The sequence below is a fragment of the Bombina bombina genome, unplaced genomic scaffold (genome assembly GCF_027579735.1).
Source record: "Bombina bombina isolate aBomBom1 unplaced genomic scaffold, aBomBom1.pri scaffold_1091, whole genome shotgun sequence".
Taxonomy (NCBI): domain Eukaryota; kingdom Metazoa; phylum Chordata; class Amphibia; order Anura; family Bombinatoridae; genus Bombina; species Bombina bombina.
This window is the reverse complement of record NW_026512294.1, coordinates 23,455-42,716: the sequence shown is the minus strand read 5'-3', so window position 1 is coordinate 42,716 and position 19,262 is coordinate 23,455. Positions and strand designations below refer to the sequence as shown.

Genomic DNA, 19,262 nt, shown 5'->3' with positions numbered 1-19,262 from the left:
GGGAGAGAATCACAATACATACATAGATGTACATAACACATCACACAACAACAATGCTATACTGCTTTATATAAATCAGCATATGTGGGAGAGAATCACAATACATACATAGATGTACATAACACACATCACACAACAACAATGCTATACTGCTTTATATAAATCAGCATATGTGGGAGAGAATCACAATACATACATAGATGTACATAACACATCACACAACAACAATGCTATAATGCTTTATATAAATCAGCATATGTGGGAGAGAATCACAATACATACATAGATGTACATAACACATCACACAACAACAATGCTATACTGCTTTATATAAATCAGCATATGTGGGAGAGAATCACAATACATACATAGATGTACATTACACACATCACACAACAACAATACTATACTGCTTTATATAAATCAGCATATGTGGGAGAGAATCACAATACATACATAGATGTACATAACACATCACACAACAACAATGCTATAATGCTTTATATAAATCAGCATATGTGGGAGAGAATCACAATACATACATAGATGTACATAACACACATCACACAACAACAATGCTATACTGCTTTATATAAATCAGCATATGTGGGAGAGAATCACAATACATACATAGATGTACATAACACACATCACACAACAGCAATACTATACTGCTTTATATAAATCAGCATATGTGGGAGAGAATCACAATACATACATAGATGTACATAACACATCACACAACAACAATGCTATACTGCTTTATATAAATCAGCATATGTGGGAGAGAATCACAATACATACATAGATGTACATAACACATCACACAACAACAATGCTATAATGCTTTATATAAATCAGCATATGTGGGAGAGAATCACAATACATACATAGATGTACATAACACGCATCACACAACAACAATGCTATACTGCTTTATATAAATCAGCATATGTGGGAGAGAATCACAATACATACATAGATGTACATTACACACATCACACAACAACAATACTATACTGCTTTATATAAATCAGCATATGTGGGAGAGAATCACAATACATACATATATGTACATAACACATCACACAACAGCAATACTATACTGCTTTATATAAATCAGCATATGTGAGAGAGAATCACAATACATACATATATGTACATAACACACATCACACAACAACAATGCTATACTGCTTTATATAAATCAGCATATGTGGGAGAGAATCACAATACATACATAGATGTACATAACACACATCACACAACAACAATGCTATACTGCTTTATATAAATCAGCATATGTGGGAGAGAATCACAATACATACATAGATGTACATAACACACATCACACAACAACAATGCTATACTGCTTTATATAAATCAGCATATGTGGGAGAGAATCACAATACATACATAGATGTACATAACACACATCACACAACAACAATGCTATACTGCTTTATATAAATCAGCATATGTGGGAGAGAATCACAATACATACATAGATGTACATAACACACATCACACAACAACAATGCTATACTGCTTTATATAAATCAGCATATGTGGGAGAGAATCACAATACATACATAGATGTACATAACAAACATCACACAACAACAATGCTATACTGCTTTATATAAATCAGCATATGTGTGAGAGAATCACAATACATACGTATATGTACATAACACACATCACACAACAACAATGCTATATTGCTTTATATAAATCAGCATATGTGGGAGAGAATCACAATATATACATAGATGTACATAACACACATCACACAACAACAATGCTATACTGCTTTATATAAATCAGCATATGTGTGAGAGAATCACAATACATACATAGATGTACATAACACACATCACACAACAACAATGCTATACTGCTTTATATAAATCAGCATATGTGTCAGAGAATCACAATACATACGTATATGTACATAACACACATCACACAACAACAATGCTATATTGCTTTATATAAATCAGCATATGTGGGAGAGAATCACAATACATACATAGATGTACATAACACACATCACACAACAACAATGTTATACTGCTTTATATAAATCAGCATATGTGGGAGAGAATCACAATACATAGATGTACATAACACACATCACACAACAACAATGCTATACTGCTTTATATAAATCAGCATATGTGGGAGAGAATCACAATACATACATATATGTACATAACACACATCACACAACAACAATGCTATACTGCTTTATATAAATCAGCATATGTGGGAGAGAATCACAATACATACATATATGTACATAACACACATCACACAACAACAATGCTATACTGCTTTATATAAATCAGCATATGTGGGAGAGAATCACAATACATACATAGATGTACATAACACACATCACACAACAACAATGCTATACTGCTTTATATAAATCAGCATATGTGGGAGAGAATCACAATACATACATAGATGTACATAACACACATCACACAACAACAATACTATACTGCTTTATATAAATCAGCATATGTGGGAGAGAATCACAATACATACATAGATGTACATAACACACATCACACAACAACAATGCTATACTGCTTTATATAAGTCAGCATATGTGGGAGAGAATCACAATACATACATAGATGTACATAACACACATCACACAACAACAATGCTATACTGCTTTATATAAATCAGCATATGTGGGAGAGAATCACAATACATACATAGATGTACATAACACACATCACACAATAACAATGCTATACTGCTTTATATAAATCAGCATATGTGAGAGAGAATCACAATACATACATAGATGTACATAACACACATCACACAACAACAATGCTATACTGCTTTATATAAATCAGCATATGTGTGAGAGAATCACAATACATACATAGATGTACATAACACACATCACACAACAACAATGCTATACTGCTTTATATAAATCAGCATATGTGGGAGAGAGTCACAATACATACATAGATGTACATAACACACATCACACAACAACAATGCTATACTGCTTTATATAAATCAGCATATGTGGGAGAGAATCACAATACATACATATATGTACATAACACGCATCACACAACAACAATGCTATACTGCTTTATATAAATCAGCATATGTGTGAGAGAATCACAATACATACATAGATGTACATAACACACATCACACAACAACAATGCTATACTGCTTTATATAAATCAGCATATGTGTGAGAGAATCACAATACATACATAGATGTACATAACACACATCACACAACAACAATGCTTATACTGCTTTATATAAATCAGCATATGTGAGAGAGAATCACAATACATACATAGATGTACGTAACACATCACACAACAACAATGCTATACTGCTTTATATAAATCAGCATATGTGGGAGAGAATCACAATACATACATAGATGTACATAACACATCACACAACAATGCTATATTGCTTTATATAAATCAGCATATGTGGGAGAGAATCACAATACATAGATGTACATAACACACATCACACAACAACAATGCTATACTGCTTTATATAAATCAGCATATGTGGGAGAGAATCACAATACATACATAGATGTACATAACACACATCACACAACAACAATGCTATATTGCTTTATATAAATCAGCATATGTGGGAGAGAATCACAATACATACATAGATGTACATAACACACATCACAGAACAACAATGCTATATTGCTTTATATAAATCAGCATATGTGTGAGAGAATCACAATACATACATAGATGTACATAACACATCACACAACAACAATGCTATACTGCTTTATATAAATCAGCATATGTGGGAGAGAATCACAATACATACATAGATGTACATAACACATCACACAACAACAATGCTATAATGCTTTATATAAATCAGCATATGTGGGAGAGAATCACAATACATACATAGATGTACATTACACACATCACACAACAACAATGCTATACTGCTTTATATAAATCAGCATATGTGGGAGAGAATCACAATACATACATAGATGTACATAACACATCACACAACAACAATGCTATACTGCTTTATATAAATCAGCATATGTGGGAGAGAATCACAATACATACATAGATGTACATAACACACATCACACAACAACAATACTATACTGCTTTATATAAATCAGCATATGTGGGAGAGAATCACAATACATACATAGATGTACATAACACATCACACAACAACAATGCTATACTGCTTTATATAAATCAGCATATGTGGGAGAGAATCACAATACATACATAGATGTACATAACACATCACACAACAACAATGCTATACTGCTTTATATAAATCAGCATATGTGGGAGAGAATCACAATACATACATAGATGTACATAACACATCACACAACAACAATGCTATACTGCTTTATATAAATCAGCATATGTGGGAGAGAATCACAATACATACATAGATGTACATTACACACATCACACAACAACAATGCTATACTGCTTTATATAAATCAGCATATGTGGGAGAGAATCACAATACATACATAGATGTACATAACACACATCACACAACAACAATGCTATACTGCTTTATATAAATCAGCATATGTGGGAGAGAATCACAATACATACATAGATGTACATAACACACATCACACAACAACAATGCTATACTGCTTTATATAAATCAGCATATGTGGGAGAGAATCACAATACATACATAGATGTACATAACACACATCACACAACAACAATGCTATACTGCTTTATATAAATCAGCATATGTGGGAGAGAATCACAATACATACATAGATGTACATAACACACATCACACAACAACAATGCTATACTGCTTTATATAAATCAGCATATGTGGGAGAGAATCACAATACATACATAGATGTACATAACACACATCACACAACAACAATGCTATACTGCTTTATATAAATCAGCATATGTGTGAGAGAATCACAATACATACATAGATGTACATAACACACATCACACAACAACAATGCTATACTGCTTTATATAAATCAGCATATGTGTGAGAGAATCACAATACATACATATATGTACATAACACACATCACACAACAACAATGCTATACTGCTTTATATAAATCAGCATATGTGGGAGAGAATCACAATACATACATAGATGTACATAACACACATCACACAACAACAATGTTATACTGCTTTATATAAATCAGCATATGTGGGAGAGAATCACAATACATACATAGATGTACATAACACACATCACACAACAACAATGCTATACTGCTTTATATAAATCAGCATATGTGTGAGAGAATCACAATACATACATAGATGTACATAACACACATCACACAACAACAATGCTATACTGCTTTATATAAATCAGCATATGTGGGAGAGAATCACAATACATACATAGATGTACATAACACACATCACACAACAACAATGCTATACTGCTTTATATAAATCAGCATATGTGAGAGAGAATCACAATACATACATAGATGTACATAACACACATCACACAACAACAATGCTATACTGCTTTATATAAATCAGCATATGTGTGAGAGAATCACAATACATACATAGATGTACATAACACACATCACACAACAACAATGCTATACTGCTTTATATAAATCAGCATATGTGGGAGAGAATCACAATACATACATAGATGTACATAACACACATCACACAACAACAATGCTATACTGCTTTATATAAGTCAGCATATGTGGGAGAGAATCACAATACATACATAGATGTACATAACACACATCACACAACAACAATGCTATACTGCTTTATATAAATCAGCATATGTGAGAGAGAATCACAATACATACATAGATGTACATAACACACATCACACAACAACAATGCTATACTGCTTTATATAAATCAGCATATGTGGGAGAGAATCACAATACATACATATATGTACATAACACGCATCACACAACAACAATGCTATACTGCTTTATATAAATCAGCATATGTGGGAGAGAATCACAATACATACATATATGTACATAACACACATCACACAACAACAATGCTATACTGCTTTATATAAATCAGCATATGTGGGAGAGAATCACAATACATACATAGATGTACATAACACACATCACACAACAACAATGTTATACTGCTTTATATAAATCAGCATATGTGGGAGAGAATCACAATACATACATATATGTACATAACACACATCACACAACAACAATGCTATACTGCTTTATATAAATCAGCATATGTGGGAGAGAATCACAATACATACATAGATGTACATAACACACATCACACAACAACAATGTTATACTGCTTTATATAAATCAGCATATGTGGGAGAGAATCACAATACATACATAGATGTACATAACACGCATCACACAACAACAATGCTATACTGCTTTATATGTCAGCATATGTGGGAGAGAATCACAATACATACATAGATGTACATAACACATCACACAACAACAATGCTATACTGCTTTATATAAATCAGCATATGTGGGAGAGAATCACAATACATACATAGATGTACATAACACACATCACACAACAACAATGCTATACTGCTTTATATAAATCAGCATATGTGGGAGAGAATCACAATACATACATAGATGTACATAACACACATCACACAACAACAATGCTATACTGCTTTATATAAATCAGCATATGTGGGAGAGAATCACAATACATACATAGATGCACATAACACACATCACACAACAACAATGCTATACTACTTTATATAAGTCAGCATATGTGGGAGAGAATCACAATACATACATAGATGTACATAACACACATCACACAACAACAATGCTATACTGCTTTATATAAATCAGCATATGTGGGAGAGAATCACAATACATACATAGATGTACATAACACACATCACACAACAACAATGCTATACTACTTTATATAAGTCAGCATATGTGGGAGAGAATCTAAGTCAGCATATGTGGGAGAGAATCACAATACATACATAGATGTACATAACACACATCACACAACAACAATGCTATACTGCTTTATATAAATCAGCATATGTGGGAGAGAATCACAATACATACATAGATGTACATAACGCACATCACACAACAACAATGCTATACTGCTTTATATAAATCAGCATATGTGGGAGAGAATCACAATACATACATAGATGTACATAACGCACATCACACAACAACAATGCTATACTGCTTTATATAAATCAGCATATGTGTGAGAGAATCACAATACATACATAGATGTACATAACACACATCACACAACAACAATGCTATACTGCTTTATATAAGTCAGCATATGTGGGAGAGAATCACAATACATACATAGATGTACATAACACATCACACAACAACAATGCTATACTGCTTTATATAAATCAGCATATGTGGGAGAGAATCACAATACATACATAGCTGTACATAACACACATCACACAACAACAATGCTATACTGCTTTATATAAATCAGAATATGTGGGAGAGAATCACAATACATACATAGCTGTACATAACACACATCACACAACAACAATGCTATACTGCTTTATATAAATCAGCATATGTGAGAGAGAATCACAATACATACATAGATGTACATAACACACATCACACAACAACAATGCTATACTGCTTTATATAAATGAGCATATGTGGGAGAGAATCACAATACATACATAGATGTACATAACACACATCACACAACAACAATGCTATACTGCTTTATATAAATCAGCATATGTGTGAGAGAATCACAATACATACATAGATGTACATAACACACATCACACAACAACAATGCTATACTGCTTTATATAAATCAGCATATGTGGGAGAGAATCACAATACATACATAGATGTACATAACACACATCACACAACAACAATGCTATACTGCTTTATATAAATCAGCATATGTGAGAGAGAATCACAATACATACATAGATGTACATAACACATCACACAACAACAATGCTATACTGCTTTATATAAATCAGCATATGTGAGAGAGAATCACAATACATACATAGATGTACATAACACGCATCACACAACAACAATGCTATACTGCTTTATATAAATCAGCATATGTGGGAGAGAATCACAATACATACATATATGTACATAACACACATCACACAACAACAATGCTATACTGCTTTATATAAATCAGCATATGTGGGAGAGAATCACAATACATACATATATGTACATAACACACATCACACAACAACAATGCTATACTGCTTTATATAAATCAGCATATGTGGGAGAGAATCACAATACATACATAGATGTACATAACACATCACACAACAACAATGCTATACTGCTTTATATAAATCAGCATATGTGGGAGAGAATCACAATACATACATAGATGTACATAACACACATCACACAACAACAATACTATACTGCTTTATATAAATCAGCATATGTGGGAGAGAATCACAATACATACATAGATGCACATAACACACATCACACAACAACAATGCTATACTACTTTATATAAGTCAGCATATGTGGGAGAGAATCACAATACATACATAGATGTACATAACACACATCACACAACAACAATGCTATACTGCTTTATATAAGTCAGCATATGTGGGAGAGAATCACAATACATACATAGATGTACATAACACACATCACACAACAACAATGCTATACTGCTTTATATAAATCAGCATATGTGGGAGAGAATCACAATACATACATAGATGTACATAACACATCACACAACAACAATGCTATACTGCTTTATATAAATCAGCATATGTGGGAGAGAATCACAATACATACATAGATGTACATAACACACATCACACAACAACAATGCTATACTGCTTTATATAAATCAGCATATGTGGGAGAGAATCACAATACATACATAGATGTACATAACACACATCACACAACAACAATGCTATACTGCTTTATATAAATCAGCATATGTGGGAGAGAATCACAATACATACATAGATGTACATAACACACATCACACAATAACAATGCTATACTGCTTTATATAAATCAGCATATGTGGGAGAGAGTCACAATACATACATAGATGTACATAACACACATCACACAACAACAATGCTATACTGCTTTATATAAATCAGCATATGTGGGAGAGAATCACAATACATACGTATATGTACATAACACACATCACACAACAACAATGCTATACTGCTTTATATAAATCAGCATATGTGGGAGAGAATCACAATACATACATAGATGTACATAACGCGCATCACACAACAACAATGCTATACTGCTTTATATAAATCAGCATATGTGAGAGAGAATCACAATACATACATAGATGTACATAACACACATCACACAACAACAATGCTATATTGCTTTATATAAATCAGCATATGTGTGAGAGAATCACAATACATACATAGATGTACATAACACACATCACACAACAACAATGCTATACTGCTTTATATAAATCAGCATATGTGGGAGAGAATCACAATACATACATAGATGTACATAACACACATCACACAACAACAATGCTATACTGCTTTATATAAATCAGCATATGTGGGAGAGAATCACAATACATACATAGATGTACATAACACACATCACACAACAATGCTATACTGCTTTATATAAATCAGCATATGTGGGAGAGAATCACAATACATACATAGCTGTACATAATACACATCACACAACAACAATGCTATACTGCTTTATATAAATCAGCATATGTGGGAGAGAATCACAATACATACATAGATGTACATAACACACATCACACAACAACAATGCTATACTGCTTTATATAAATCAGCATATGTGGGAGAGAATCACAATACATACATAGCTGTACATAACACACATCACACAACAACAATGCTATACTGCTTTATATAAATCAGCATATGTGTGAGAGAATCACAATACATACATATATGTACATAACGCACATCACACAACAACAATGCTATACTGCTTTATATAAGTCAGCATATGTGAGAGAGAATCACAATACATACATATATGTACATAACACACATCACACAACAACAATGCTATACTGCTTTATATAAATCAGCATATGTGGGAGAGAATCACAATACATACATAGATGTACATAACACATCACACAATAACAATGCTATACTGCTTTATATAAATCAGCATATGTGGGAGAGAATCACAATACATACATAGATGTACATAACACATCACACAACAACAATGCTATATTGCTTTATATAAATCAGCATATGTGGGAGAGAATCACAATACATACATAGATGTACATAACACACATCATACAACAACAATGCTATACTGCTTTATATAAATCAGCATATGTGGGAGAGAATCACAATACATACATAGATGTACATAACACACATCACACAACAATGCTATACTGCTTTATATAAATCAGCATATGTGGGAGAGAATCACAATACATACATAGATGTACATAACACACATCACACAACAACAATGCTATACTGCTTTATATAAATCAGCATATGTGGGAGAGAATCACAATACATACATAGATGTACATAACACACATCATACAACAACAATGCTATACTGCTTTATATAAGTCAGCATATGTGTGAGAGAATCACAATACATACATAGATGTACATAACACACATCACACAACAACAATGCTATACTGCTTTATATAAATCAGCATATGTGGGAGAGAATCACAATACATACATAGATGTACATAACACATCACACAACAATGCTATACTGCTTTATATAAATCAGCATATGTGGGAGAGAATCACAATACATACATAGCTGTACATAACACACATCACACAACAATGCTATACTGCTTTATATAAATCAGCATATGTGGGAGAGAATCACAATACATACATAGATGTACATAACACACATCACACAACAACAATGCTATATTGCTTTATATAAATCAGCATATGTGGGAGAGAATCACAATACATACATAGATGTACATAACACACATCACACAACAACAATGCTATACTACTTTATATAAATCAGCATATGTGGGAGAGAATCACAATACATACATAGATGTACATAACACACATCACACAACAACAATGCTATACTGCTTAATATAAATCAGCATATGTGGGAGAGAATCACAATACATATATAGATGTACATAACGCACATCACACAACAACAACGCTATATTGCTTTATATAAATCAGCATATGTGGGGGAGAATCACAATACATACATAGATGTACATAACACACATCACACAACAACAATGCTATACTGCTTTATATAAGTCAGCATATGTGGGAGAATCACAATACATACATAGATGTACATAACACATCACACAACAACAACGCTATACTGCTTTATATGTCAGCATATGTGGGAGAGAATCACAATACATACATAGATGTACATAACACGCATCATACAACAACAATGCTATACTGCTTTATATAAATCAGCATATGTGGGAGAGAATCACAATACATACATAGATGTACATAACACGCATCACACAACAACAATGCTATACTGCTTTATATAAGTCAGCATATGTGGGAGAGAATCACAATACATACATAGATGTACATAACACGCATCACACAACAACAATGCTATATTGCTTTATATAAATCAGCATATGTGGGAGAGAATAACAATACATACATAGCTGTACATAACACACATCACACAACAACAATGCTATACTGCTTTATATAAGTCAGCATATGTGGGAGAGAATAACAATACATACATAGCTGTACATAACACACATCACACAACAACAATGCTATACTGCTTTATATAAATCAGCATATGTGGGAGAGAATCACAATACATACATAGATGTACATAACACACATCATACAACAACAATGCTATACTGCTTTATATAAATCAGCATATGTGTGAGAGAATCACAATACATACATAGATGTACATAACACGCATCACACAACAACAATGCTATACTGCTTTATATAAGTCAGCATATGTGGGAGAGAATCACAATACATACATAGATGTACATAACACGCATCACACAACAACAATGCTATACTGCTTTATATAAGTCAGCATATGTGGGAGAGAATCACAATACATACATAGATGTACATAACACACATCATACAACAACAATGCTATACTGCTTTATATAAATCAGCATATGTGTGAGAGAATCACAATACATACATAGATGTACATAACACGCATCACACAACAACAATGCTATACTGCTTTATATAAATCAGCATATGTGGGAGAGAATCACAATACATACATAGCTGTACATAATACACATCACACAACAACAATGCTATACTGCTTTATATAAATCAGCATATGTGGGAGAGAATCACAATACATACATAGCTGTACATAACACACATCACACAACAACAATGCTATACTGCTTTATATAAATCAGCATATGTGGGAGAGAATCACAATACATACATAGATGTACATAACACACATCACACAACAACAATGCTATACTGCTTTATATAAATCAGCATATGTGGGAGAGAATCACAATACATACATAGATGTACATAACACACATCACACAACAACAATGCTATACTGCTTTATATAAATCAGCATATGTGGGAGAGAATCACAATACATACATAGCTGTACATAATACACATCACACAACAACAATGCTATACTGCTTTATATAAATCAGCATATGTGGGAGAGAATCACAATACATACATAGAGGTACATAACACACATCACACAACAACAATGCTATACTGCTTTATATAAATCAGCATATGTGGGAGAGAATCACAATACATACATAGCTGTACATAACGCACATCACACAACAACAATGCTATACTGCTTTATATAAATCAGCATATGTGAGAGAGAATCACAATACATACATAGATGTACATAACACACATCACACAACAACAATGCTATATTGCTTTATATAAATCAGCATATGTGGGAGAGAATCACAATACATACATATATGTACATAACACACATCACACAACAACAATGCTATACTGCTTTATATAAATCAGCATATGTGTGAGAGAATCACAATACATACATAGCTGTACATAACGCACATCACACAACAACAATGCTATACTGCTTTATATAAATCAGCATATGTGTGAGAGAATCACAATACATACATAGCTGTACATAACGCACATCACACAACAACAATGCTATACTGCTTTATATAAGTCAGCATATGTGAGAGAGAATCACAATACATACATATATGTACATAACACACATCACACAACAACAATGCTATACTGCTTTATATAAATCAGCATATGTGGGAGAGAATCACAATACATACATAGATGTACATAACACATCACACAATAACAATGCTATACTGCTTTATATAAATCAGCATATGTGGGAGAGAATCACAATACATACATAGATGTACATAACACATCACACAACAACAATGCTATATTGCTTTATATAAATCAGCATATGTGGGAGAGAATCACAATACATACATAGATGTACATAACACACATCATACAACAACAATGCTATACTGCTTTATATAAATCAGCATATGTGGGAGAGAATCACAATACATACATAGATGTACATAACACACATCACACAACAATGCTGTACTGCTTTATATAAATCAGCATATGTGGGAGAGAATCACAATACATACATAGATGTACATAACACGCATCACACAACAACAATGCTATACTGCTTTATATGTCAGCATATGTGGGAGAGAATCACAATACATACATAGATGTACATAACACACATCACACAACAACAATGCTATACTGCTTTATATAAATCAGCATATGTGTGAGAGAATCACAATACATACATAGATGTACATAACACACATCACACAACAACAATGCTATACTGCTTTATATAAATCAGCATATGTGGGAGAGAATCACAATACATACATAGATGTACATAACACATCACACAACAACAATGCTATACTGCTTTATATAAATCAGCATATGTGTGAGAGAATCACAATACATACATAGATGTACATAACACCCATCACACAACAACAGTGCTATACTGCTTTATATAAATCAGCATATGTGGGAGAGAATCACAATACATAGATGTACATAACACACATCACACAACAACAATGCTATACTGCTTTATATAAATCAGCATATGTGTGAGAGAATCACAATACATACATATATGTACATAACACACATCATACAACAACAATGCTATACTGCTTTATATAAATCAGCATATGTGGGAGAGAATCACAATACATACATAGCTGTACATAACACACATCACACAACAACAATGCTATACTGCTTTATATAAATCAGCATATGTGTGAGAGAATCACAATACATACATAGATGTACATAACACACATCACACAACAACAATGCTATACTGCTTTATATAAATCAGCATATGTGGGAGAGAATCACAATACATACATAGATGTACATAACACACATCACACAACAACAACGCTATACTGCTTTATATGTCAGCATATGTGGGAGGGAATCACAATACATACATAGATGTACATAACACACATCACACAACAACAATGTTATACTGCTTTATATAAATCAGCATATGTGTGAGGGAATCACAATACATACATATATGTACATAACACACATCACACAACAACAATGCTATACTGCTTTATATAAGTCAGCATATGTGAGAGAGAATCACAATACATACATAGATGTACATAACACACATCACACAACAACAATGCTATACTGCTTTATATAAATCAGCATATGTGGGAGAGAATCACAATACATACATAGATGTACATAACACACATCACACAACAACAATGCTATACTGCTTTATATAAATCAGCATATGTGGGAGAGAATCACAATACATACATAGATGTACATAACACACATCATACAACAACAATGCTATACTGCTTTATATAAGTCAGCATATGTGTGAGAGAATCACAATACATACATAGATGTACATAACACACATCACACAACAACAATGCTATACTGCTTTATATAAATCAGCATATGTGGGAGAGAATCACAATACATACATAGATGTACATAACACATCACACAACAATGCTATACTGCTTTATATAAATCAGCATATGTGGGAGAGAATCACAATACATACATAGATGTACATAACACACATCACACAACAACAATGCTATACTGCTTTATATAAATCAGCATATGTGGGAGAGAATCACAATACATACATAGATGTACATAACACATCACACAACAATGCTATACTGCTTTATATAAATCAGCATATGTGGGAGAGAATCACAATACATACATAGATGTACATAACACACATCACACAACAACAATGCTATACTGCTTTATATAAATCAGCATATGTGGGAGAGAATCACAATACATACATAGATGTACATAACACACATCATACAACAACAATGCTATACTGCTTTATATAAGTCAGCATATGTGTGAGAGAATCACAATACATACATAGATGTACATAACACACATCACACAACAACAATGCTATACTGCTTTATATAAATCAGCATATGTGGGAGAGAATCACAATACATACATAGATGTACATAACACATCACACAACAATGCTATACTGCTTTATATAAATCAGCATATGTGAGAGAGAATCACAATACATACATAGATGTACATAACACACATCACACAACAACAACGCTATACTGCTTTATATGTCAGCATATGTGGGAGAGAATCACAATACATACATAGATGTACATAACACACATCACACAACAACAATGTTATACTGCTTTATATGTCAGCATATGTGGGAGAGAATCACAATACATACATAGATGTACATAACACACATCACACAACAACAACGCTATACTGCTTTATATGTCAGCATATGTGGGAGGGAATCACAATACATACATAGATGTACATAACGCACATCACACAACAGCAAAGCACATATTTATATTTGAATCAGCACACAATAAGAATGTTGTAAAATACAACAACAGAATGAGGATTTGCTAACTAGACAGGCAGGTTGCTAATATGATGACGTCATTATAAGCTTCAACCATACAGATTACAGCTTTTGGACTGTACCGCCCCTTTCAGAAGTTTCTCACTCAATACTACAGATCTTCATTATCATTGCGATTTCAATGGGACGCGTACAATATTGACATATCGACAATCACTTTTATATAGAATATTAGCAATGTCAGCAGTTACTTTATCGTTTTGAAACAATATTGCAGCAACATTGATCGATCAGATTCTATGCCATGTCTATGCACATTATACACAAGTATGCACTTTTATTCATGTTAGCGTGGATGTGTGTTTTTTACTATAAGATCGCATTTAATAAGTATTTGTTACGCATATGAACAAACATCACGAAGATGCACTGTGTATCTTATATTTTACACTTTCACATTACAATTTATTGGGGGAAACAAAATTTAAGCAAACAACTAAAAAAAACGCCCACTTTGAAAACATTCGCGCCGCTCACATACAATCAAGTATATACAATCAGCAATAATTACGAACTCACTACCATTGGACTAATTGCACTATAAATCCCCCAAACAACATGGCCAAAGCGTCCCTTGTGATCGACATTGTATCAAATCGCTTTTGTGTTTTTTCATACCTTGTTACTCCTTGTGTGTTTGCTCTGCTGTTTGGCTTTGTGCTGCTTAGCTTGGCAAATATGGATGATCCGCAGTTAGTTGCTGCTGGTGCTGTTGCACAAGTGGTGTTCAATAGAATCAGGTGGGCTCGGTGTCTCCAAGAGAGACGTAGGGCTCGTCTGGTTAGAGGTCCTCCTGTTCACAGGGTGAGGCCCACCTTGGATAACATGAGCGACTTTGAGGTTTATGACAAGTATAGGCTCAATCGCGAACAGCTCATTAACCTTTACGATGTTCTTAAACCTCATATGGAGCCACGTAGACATATGCGAACTGCAATCCCTGGCATGACCAAGATGCTAAGTTGCATACACGTCCTGGCCTCCAGAAGTTTTCAATCTGGAGAGGGGTACATGCATGGGCTGTCTCAGGGTACCTTCTCTGTGGTTTTTCACAACTTTCTGGACGCCATGGTACGAGTCAGTAAGCGTTACATAGGATTCCCTCAAAATGATGGTGACTGGAGGCGCCTGAAGAGGGAATTCTTTGCAATAGCTCGAATGTCTTGGGAGCGTAGCATGTCTTAGCTTAAATGGGCAGCTCTAGGATGCAACTTAACCATTTCTTTCTCTTTTAGCAAATGTCTGGTTTATGCGAAATACGCATATGTAGCATGTCCTAGCTTAAATGGGCAGATATAGAATGCGCTTTAACCATGTAATTGTCTCTTTCCGCAAATGTCTAGTTTTAGCTCCAAACAGATATGCAGCATGTCCTAGCTTAAATGGGCAGATATAGGGGCATATGTATCAAGGTCTGGCGGACCTGATCCGACACTGCGGATCAGGTCCGCCAGACCTCGCTGAATGCTGAGAGCAATACGCTCGCCGTATTCAGCATTGCACCAGCAGCTCACAAGAGGGTGTCAATCAACCAATCATACTCGATCAGGTTAAATTGTTGCAATTCCTGTCCGCCTGCTCAGAGCAGGCGGACAGGTTATGGAGCAGCGGTCTTTGTGACTGAAGTCTGAAGACTCGCCAGAAACAGGGGCCTTCAACCTCCATACGGAGCTTGTTAAATAGAGCCCATAGAATGCGCTTTAACCATTTAATTGTCTCTTTCCGCAAATGTCTAGTTTTAGCTCCAAACAGATATGTAGCATGTCCTAGCTTAAATGGGCAGCTCTAGGATGCAATTTAACCATTTCTTTCTCTTTTAGGAAATGTCTGGTTTATGCGAAATACGCATATGTAGCATGTCCTAGCTTAAATGGGCAGATAGAGAATGTGCTTCAACCATCTAATTGTCTTTGAGCAAATGTCATTTTTAGGGGATTTTAGTGTACACAAATGAATTGTATTTTAATAGAATAATTTGAACTATATTTTTAATATTTGTCATTTTGTTATGTTCATTATTTATAGGTGATTCGGGTTACATGAGCCGGCCTTGGCTCATTACGCCGTTGTATAACCCCACAGATGAGGCCCAGGAGCGCTACAATCGGGCGCATACGCGGACTAGGGCTGTAGTGGAGAGGATGTTTGGGCTCCTCAAAATGGTGTTACGATGCCTAGACAGGTCTGGAGGAGCCCTCCAATACAGCCCTAGTAAGGTTGCGAAGATCGTTATAGCCTGCTGCGTCCTGCATAACATTGCTCAGCGGGCTGGGATGCTGCAGGCCGTCCAGGTGCCCCGAGACCTCCTCCAAGATGAGAAGGACAAGCCTGTTCTAGAGGGATCATTCCGGGACCAAAATAAAAATGTAACAATCTCTATCAATTGATGACAATGCAAGAAGACACAAAATGACTTAAAGCGACAGCCAACAACATAAAAGATAGAAAATAGGAATACAGGATCTCTTTATTTATACATTCATTTAGGAAACAATGAACTCACGTGAAATATCATTTTACTTTGTCAATTAGAATAGAAAAAGCTTTTTTTGTTGGTGTCCATGGCCTGATTTGTATTAATGATATCCAATCCTGATTGAATATTTGACAGATATGGATGTTGTTGCTGGACCCTCGAGCCCGGGTGCGTCACATGGTGGTATGTGTCATTTTAATTTACCTTTCTCTTCCAAACTTTTACGTAACATTACATAATCCATGCATATTGATCTATATTAATATGGATGCTCTAATTCTCTTTTCTTGTTATTTTAAAATAAGAATCACGAATCAGAGTTGGGATTCCATTGTAATACAAATCGCAATTTATGAGTATTTGAAGATATTCCTTCTATTCTTGTTATCTTCATTTTAATGTAATCTCAGGGTCATGGGCATTTTGTATTCTTCCCCTGGGTAGTGTTTTACATGTTTTTGCTACATTTAGACTAATAAATTGTTCCATATGTGCAGATTATAGAAATATACATCTCATATGCTTTGATATTTTCGTGTTATCATTAGAGGCTCATGAAAACAAACATTTTACTTTTAGGATTTATACACAACATGTGATTATAAATAAAAATCATATTTAATATTA

At 33.9% G+C, this 19,262-nt stretch overlaps 1 protein-coding gene across 2 annotated transcripts in view; it reads left to right on the top strand.

Moving 5' to 3' along the window:
* Nucleotides 1-19,262, top strand: part of LOC128644218 (putative nuclease HARBI1) — a 73,359-nt gene extending 54,097 nt beyond the window's left edge. For both annotated transcript variants that reach the window (XM_053696912.1, XM_053696913.1), the window contains exon 3: nt 18,185-19,262. In XM_053696912.1, the coding sequence (XP_053552887.1) occupies nt 18,185-18,546 (362 nt within the window). In that variant the 3' untranslated portion in view covers nt 18,547-19,262. The remainder of the gene's footprint in view (nt 1-18,184) is intronic.